Consider the following 8,821-nt stretch of genomic DNA (forward strand, 5'->3'; position numbering starts at 1 on the left):
ATATTATTTAATATAGAACAGCATTTGTATGCATCTAGCCAAGTTATGAAAATTTCTCCCTATCACAATCGGTTCAGGGTCAGGAACCAAATAATTTCCATCTAGAAATATGAATGTATTATATGATTTAATTATGCCACCACAATGCACAAAGATGGGTTCCCAAAGAAGGTTGAAATTTGTTGGTGATCCCAATATTAGGGGGAGAAAATGGGCAGCTGAGAAAGCAATACGTGGAATGAATTATTATGAATACATATAGATCCTCGTATAAAAAAAATATGAACTTGAAGTTCAAGTGATAATTCATTTGCAAATTATTGCAGACGCATTTGTTGACCCAAAGCTAAATGTTATATTTCAGCTGTTAATGCTCCAAATAGAATAACGTCTTTGATGGACATATTTTATGGCACGCATATAGTGTAATAGACTAATCGGTTCTAAAGATGAAACTCCTTGAAGAAGGAGATGAGCAAATGTTCAAGATGGTCATAATAAGGAGGCAAGTACTCTAGAAGAGCACCACGACATAACACTTCATAAGACCTCATGAGAGAGGCTCAGATACCTGAAAATAATGAGATAAAGAGATCTCAGTAAGTTATGTCTTTATTGGGTAATAATGAAACCGATATAGAATGATCGTCAACGATGTTGTTAATATAATATAACGCTCAATATTATTAATATTCACGAGGATCTTGAGATCAAATCTGTCATGGAATGTAGACAAATAAATAATTGGCCAAAATAAAAAATACGCAATCAAGATTGATTTCACCTAAAAAATATGAAGTTGGACGGATAGTCCCAACACCTGAAAGTATAAAGCCAGTGGAGGTATAAATATGCAAAGACGACTTGTGTCATAAGAAGATTTGTAAATATCCTCACATTGATTATATATAGACATATTCTCCTGTGGTTGATGTAGTCATTTCAGGTTTTAATCTGGTAATACATGAAAAACTTGATATACGTATAATGGAAATCATTGAAGGATTTAAATTGTTCTGAAGTATATTAAGGTTTCCAAGAAATTTATTAAATAAAGTTTCAAAAATCCTTATACGGATTGAAACAATCAGGGCGCATGCAGTATAATCGCCTGAGTGAGTACCTGTTGAAAGAAGGGTACAAGAATGATTCAATTTGTCCTTGTGTCTTTATAAAACGATCTGAATTTGTTATAACCGCCGTGTATGTTGATGATTTAAATATCATTAAAACTCTTGGGGAGCTTCCTAAAGCAGTAGACTGTTTAAGAAAGAATTTAAAATGAAAGATATTGGAAAGATAAAATTTTATCGTGGTCTACAAATTGAGTATATAAAATATGAAATTTTTGTCCATCAATAAACATACACTGAAAATATTTTAAAGCGATTCTATATAGATAAAGCACATCTATTGAGTACCCCGATGGTTGTGAGATCACTCGATATAAATAAAACATCCATTCTGACCTCATGAAAATAATGAACAACCTTTTGGTCCTGAAGTACCATATCTTAGTGCAATTGGTGCACTAATGTATCTTGCTAACACTACAAGGCCTGACATAAATTTTTCAGTTAATGTCTTAGCAAGATATAGCTTTGCTCCTACAAGGAGACATTGGAATGGAATCAAACAAATATTGCGGTATCTAGAAGGGACTACCGATTTGGGCTTATTTTATGGCTATGTGTTTACATGGGAGGCACTACCATATCTTAGCGATCGACTAAGCAATCAATGACTACTTCATCTAATCATGCTGAGATAATTGCTATTCATGAAGCAAGTTGAGAATGTGTATGGTCGAGGTCTATAATACATCTTATTTGAGACAAATGTAGTTTGAAGCGTGATAAACTACCCACAATTTTGTATAAAGACAATGCAGCATGCATAGCCCAATTGAAAGGAGGATTCATAAAAGGAGATATGACAAGGCACATTTCACTAAAGTTATTTTTCACATATGATCTTCAAAAGAATGGTGATATCAATGTGCAACAGATTCGTTCAAGTAATAGTATGACTGATTTGTTCACCAAATCTCTACCGACATCAACCTTCAAGAAACTAATGTACAAAATTGTGATGCGAAGGCTCAGGGATATGAATTGATGCTCTCATCAGGGGGAGTTAATACATGTTGTACACTTTTTTCCTTACAAGATTTTGTCCCATAGGGTTTTTCTTGTAAAATTTTTAACGAGGCAACCAAAAAGCGTATTTCTAGACATGTGTACTCTTTTTCCTTCATTATGATTTTTTTCCCATAAGATTTTTTCTAATAAGGTTTTAACAAGGCACATTATCTATGGACATCCAAGGGGGAGTGTTATAAGAAAATTAAATTCTAGTGGACGTTTACTCTTCTCCATTATCTCCATAACTCCCAATACTCTAATAATTATGGAGTTATGATTGTAACTCCATAACCTCCTCCATGATCTTCCTCTCAAATGCTTAATGACATGTTCAATGACATATTTTGCAATAGTGATTCTTCACTTTTCATGCATATATAAAGGCCTTGTAATAGATAGGAATAAATATATACAATTGAAAAAGAAAATTTCTTCTTTCTCTCTATCTTCATTTCTTGTTCATGCTTTACTAAATTGTTTTTATTTCATAACAATATATTTTGTTCATGTTTTACTAAATTATTTTTATTTCATAATACTGTTACATTTTTCTTGTCTTTATCTTGATTATTTTCTAGACACGAAAGTTATTGTTACACTTTAACCAAAGAAATTCAATGGAGAAATCAATCTATTAAGCTGCCTTAGGAAGCCTAACAATAGAGTCTAGACAATCAATACGACCCGGAGGGCCGCATTTGTTATTACCAGAGCAATTACTTGAAAACTCGCGTCAACTATGAAACTTCGAGTCGCATAGGGGTGAATCCAAAGCATTACGTACGTAGCTTTTGCTCACTCATACCTTGTATATATATTAAAAAGTTTATTAAATATTTATAAAAATTAAACTGTGAATCCAATTGTTATTATATATAAATTTGAGATCATTATAGGAACCTATAAATTTTAAATTCTAGATCCGCCTTTGAATGCACGAGGTGCTTCATTGTTGCTGAAAGGTGCCATTTTTTCTGGCACAACTAACGCTATCATCCAATATCTCCTTCATCCCATACTTGTACACGAAACCGTTGTCAACAAGCTTTTTCGATCCCCATTTAATTTCTCTCTTGGGGTCATTCAAGTACCTGGAATGAGAAATTTTTGCCGAAGGAATTAAGAGGAAAAAACATAATTAGAAAAAATTCCATTCAAGATAGAGTAGGTTCTCTCCATATGCAATTCAAATTCATATTCTTCGGACTACTCAAATTTGAATTTCTTTCACTAAATCTTCTTAAATATTTTAAATGCAAAAAATTCATCGTGTTTAAAATTTGAATTAAATTCTAAATATTGAAAATAAAATTTCAATGAAACTAATAGTACACCCGTATTTACCTCTAAATTATTTTGTCATTTATTGACCTTAGAATGACACTATGTTTGAGGCAAAGGAAGTAAGTAATGCATAAGGAGTTAACAAGTTTTATATATATATATATATATATAGACATTATATCTAATTTTAGGGTGGAGGTAGGCTCTGTAACAGCCTCCAAATACATAAACACTCACAATTATAAAGGAAGACTGATTATTCAAATTCATAACCAAAATATTGAAAAAGTTATAGCAGGATAGAAGAATAGTAACCTAAAAGAAGGGGATGAGAAGCAGAGGATACAGAATATGAAATAAGAAATAGACGACAAACCTTTACTATGTCAACAACATAGCATACCTAATTTCACCTAACCTTTACTAGTTTTTCATTTGCCCATTTCCTTCCTCGCGTGTCCCTATCTTCGGTTCCACATATAATTTTCTAATTTTCCCAATGTGCCCTTCATAAGGTTATTTTCATTCATAACAGGTTCTAATATATGAATTCGATAAAATCCAATAGTTTTGAGTACCCAAACCCTTTATAAGTGTAAAGAAATTTACTAACATGTACAAAAATTAAATTCAAAACTCAATTACTAACACTTGAGATTACTGTCTTAGAACCAAAAATCCATTAAGTTCAAATGTTGAATCTGCCTCTAAAGTTAGTTACACTTTTTATCAAGTCACAGCTAATTAAATCATATAAACTTATATTGTAGTTACTTCACAAGGGACTTGAGTGTGCAAATACTTTTAATACTAAAAATAGGGCAACCCGGTACACGAAGCATCCGTGCTCACGCAGGGTCCGGGGAAGGGTTGTATCATAAGGGGTGTGATATAGGAAACCTACCCTGATACAAGTATCAATGGCTGATTTCACGGCTTGAACCCGTAATCTAAGTCACACAGGTTTCTATTCACTTATAAGACTATCGATGCATAAAACTTAAAATTAATGGACAATGAAAGGTTTGACGATCTTACTCTTGGTTGAGATTAAACTCTGGATAATTCCGTTGGTAATAACAGCCAATCTCTGCAGAAGAAACAAAGGAGCTAGCCAACAAGAAACGGCCATTGACTGCAGCTTTGATGGAGAACAAGTGAGCTTCACATACATCTTCAATATGCACAATTGGCACTTTTCCTATAAGCTCTTCTAAAAACTTGAGTGTATTATAGAGACTTTTCTCTTGAGGGCTCAACAGTGACAAGAATAAGGCAGTACTTGTTGGGGTATAAGGTAAGTAAGTGTCTCCACCCACAAGACCGCAACATAACGTCACTACCTCCATATCCTCCTTCCCAAAGTTCAACATTTCTTTCTCAGCTAGCATCTTTGACTCTACATAATCCTATTATTATAAAGAGTTAAGTTATATGCACTGATATTATAACGATATTTACATAATCATATCACTAACTTATAAGATAACTACAGTAAACATTTCATCATAACTATTAATTGGCTAAATTACTAGATATAGCATTAACCCGATACATGTTAAAATGTACTGATATTGCAAAAATTATAAAAAAGTTTGACATGTCATTTTTAATGTAATTACAAGTAAATTTTAGTGAATAAGCATTATATTAATTACTAATTTGATAAAAATGATATTAATAGCCTGTTTAGCCAAACTTTTAAAATCAACTTATTTTGAGAAATGTTTTTCTCAAAAGTACTTGCGGTAAGAAACAGTTTATATTTGACTAATGAATTTGAAAAACAATTTTGAGCAGCAATTAATGTCTGATCAAGCTCTTAAAAAATATTTTTAAGTATATTTTTCTCAAAATTGCGTTTCAAAAAAGTATTTTATTGCAGCAATAAGAGCTTTATTGCAGCATATAGGAAGGTAAATAAATACATTAGGCTCACCCTAAGCCCCTGATCGGCATAAGGATTTGAGAAATTGAGAGGTGTCCAACACGTTTCATCCATCAAATCCTTGAAATTAGTCCCATCATCCTTCAATGGAGAAGCAGCAACCACTGAGGCAGTATAGATAAGCTTCTTTACTGTCCCAGATTTAAGGCAACTCATTCCAATTTTCTTCACTGCAGCAATTGTAGCCTCAGTTCTATTTTTGTACTGTATCATAAGACCCCAAAAACAAAAAACTAAATTATTAAAAAAAAAAAAAGAGAAGAAAAAGAAAAAAATTCCATAATATTTGATCTTTTCCTTCTTTTGTCAATTTCTTGTAGTCTTAAACAAATCCTAGTAGTAACTATATATAATAGGGGCTAGTTACCGGATTGAACATTTAAATTTGATGAGTTAATATTTGGGATTTTTAGTTTTGAGTCCATTGAACTCATGAATGGTGCTGAGGAAGCCACATCCCCACCAAATCACAATGGATTTAAGTTATACTCCCCGTTTCAATTTATGTGAACCTATTTCTTTTTTAATCCGTGCCAAAAAGAATGAACTCTTTCCCTATTTGGAAATAATTTACCTTTATGCAATGATTTATAGCCACACAAAATATATGTGACTCATTTTACACCATAAATTTAAAAGTCTTCTCTCTTTTCTTAAACTCCGTGCCCAGTCAAATGAGTTCACATAAATTGAAACGGAGGAAGTATATATTAATAGCGTATGATACTTTTCTTACTATCAATATAATTTAATAGGTTACAACAGGTTTTTTTGTTACCATACCAAGTTTACTTTTAAGAGTGACATGTCATTTATTCAAATTAACCTATCGTATAAAAAATAAATTCTACACAGTCAGTAGGGATGTCAAATAGGCGGGTTGGACAGATTTTGGGCGAGTCAAAATGGATTGAGTCAATAATTGGGCTGATCAAATTACTCGTCCAAAAGTTACTTGGGCTAAGATGAGTTGGTTCAAGATGGGCTAAAATTCGGGTCATAGCCCAACTTATCAAACTCTTTTCAACCTTTACTTAATATGTGTTGTCTTCGTATGAATTGTCTAATTACTAAATAAGGTATTTTTTTCTTTTGTTATGGTCATATATAATATATATCAAACAAAAAAAAATATTTTTAAGATATTTGAACAAAGTTACTCATGGATCAATTTGGCTTAAAATTGGCTCAACTTTAAATGAGTTAAGATGTGTTGGATCAAGATGAGTTAAGTTCAATAAATAAGCGGATCAATAACCATCCCAACCTTGAACGGGTTGGGCTTTGGCCAAATTTGACGGCCTAATAGCCTGTGCACAAAATTTAAGCTCAATCAAAATTGGGGATAAGAGGGATGGATGAGTGGCATAGGTGGAAAGGGAGAGGGAGGACAAAACATCATACGTGAAATCCGTCAGAATGCAACAAAGGGGTAGCAACGTGGAAAACGAATTCACAGCCTTGAATAGCCTTCTCAAACTCTTCTGGTTTGTAAATATCAGCTTGAAATAACTTTAGTCTTTTATCTGCACCAGGGAAGCTCTTTAACAGCCCCACCTTTGATTCATCCTCTGCACACGTCAGTGAAGTTAATTAGATCATTGACAAAATTCAGTCGGGTGTGTGTCGGATTCTCTAAAAATTTTATATTTTTAAAAGATCCGACACGAGTGCAGCAAAAAATTCGAGGAGTAAAAGAAATTAAAAACATACCTAAGTTCCTGAGGGTAGCGTGAACGGTATAGCCTCTATCCAAAAGTTTCTTTACAAGAGAAGAACCTATGTACCCTGCACCTCCTGTAACACAGACCATACAGTTGCTTTTCTTCTCCATTTTTGCTTTATCTCTTCCTCAGCCATTTCGCTCTATTTATATGGGAAATCTAAATGATTAAATAGAGTAGCTAGATATAATAATTTTTAGCCTTGTGCTTTTTGTCATATTGTATGATCTAGTCAATACGCAGTATTACAGAAAACGACAAAGTGCCACATGATTTATACCATATGTTTTAGTATACTTGCATTGGCGGTTTTAATAAAAAATAAAAAATTTACAGTGCAACTTAAAAGTCTTATCGAAGGGCATTGGCTGTTAGGAATTACATAATTTTTTTATGTTAAGTACCAATAATTGAGGATTAAAATTATAAATCTTGATAGTGTAAACAAAACACTGAAATGTCAATGCTCGCTGAGTTGGTATGTTATATATGAACCGATAGAAAATAATGGCCCACCAAACTACGTAGAGAATCAGGTTCTCTATAAGTTCTCACAGAACGCACGCACACAACAGTAAATAAATGACACAACGGAATTTTACGTGAAAAACTCTTAGCTCACAGGATAAAAAATCACGATCTACCCTTGTAGGATTTCAACTTCACTACTGAGCAAACTTTAGATTACAACCTATTGTAACCTAGAAATTAACCTCTTAATCCCTCACTAACTTGTAACAACTCTATTACAAGCCACTTTGTAATAACTCTATTACAAAGACATACAACTTGACTAACTCTAGCCAAGACACAAACATAAGGCTTATGATTTTACAAAGATTTCCTACACAATGCTTCTAACTAAGATAAGTAGGAATTACAAGTAAAGTGCTTTAACAAAGGTGCAACACAACTAAGGACATGTAATGACTCAATACAAGAAACTGGTCCTTCGTTATGTTGTTCTTTATTCTTGATGCCCTTGAGAATCACTTGCAAGATTGACACAAACTTGAGAGAATGCTTGATCGATTCTTGAATGTGCAAGTGTTTTGTTTACCTTTGCTTGATGTTAATAACTCATTTGTGACATCACTTGAATGATGCAAGCAAGTTAGGTAAAGGGCATTCCCCATAAAGTCGACTGCTGAACTGTTTTTGTACTGTTGCGTGAGTAGACAACAACTTTACAGCTGTAAGGAGTTGACTTGTACAGTCACCACGGGAACTGGTGGCCATCTGTTTCCTCTGTTGTTCCTTTGACTTTGAAGAGTTGAACCACGTCCCCGAACTGTGACTTGTTGTTCTTTAAGTAATTGAGGATGTGTAACAGGTTCCTTATCTAATTCTTATCATTAAGTTTGTTAGATCATCAAAACATAACAGGGATATGTATAACCTATCAATTTCCTCTTTTTTATGATGACAAACTTATAATTGACGTTCCCCCTAAGAGCTAGAATGGTAGATCAATTTCCTATATTCCTCCTGAATCTGTTCCCCAGCTTGTTCCCCCTCAATTATTTTTCTCCCTTTTGGCATCATAAAAAGTCAGTAGCAAGCAATAACCAAAAATAAGTCTAGCTTGATTAACTTATGTCACATGTGTGCATACAATTATGACAAAAACAGAGCAAAAGAGCAAGACATACACGGCAAAAGGATGAAACATCCATTAATTTTTGGAAATTAAGCAAGGAGCATTTCCATTGTTACCAAAA

The 8,821-nt window shown here is 33.2% G+C and overlaps 1 protein-coding gene across 1 annotated transcript; it reads right to left on the reverse strand.

Moving 5' to 3' along the window:
* Nucleotides 1-2,953: 2,953 nt before the first annotated feature.
* On the reverse strand, nt 2,954-7,249 carry LOC107792753 (NADPH HC-toxin reductase 1). The gene is made up of 5 exons (XM_016614983.2): nt 7,090-7,249; nt 6,781-6,947; nt 5,368-5,580; nt 4,467-4,837; nt 2,954-3,235 (listed from the first exon to the last, which is right to left on the reverse strand). Exons 1-5 carry the CDS (start codon nt 7,208-7,210, stop codon nt 3,091-3,093), a joined length of 1,017 nt encoding a protein of 338 aa, XP_016470469.1. The 5' UTR covers nt 7,211-7,249; the 3' UTR covers nt 2,954-3,090.
* Nucleotides 7,250-8,821: the final 1,572 nt, after the last annotated feature.

The sequence above is a fragment of the Nicotiana tabacum genome, chromosome 23 (assembly GCF_000715075.1).
Source record: "Nicotiana tabacum cultivar K326 chromosome 23, ASM71507v2, whole genome shotgun sequence".
NCBI lineage: Eukaryota > Viridiplantae > Streptophyta > Magnoliopsida > Solanales > Solanaceae > Nicotiana > Nicotiana tabacum.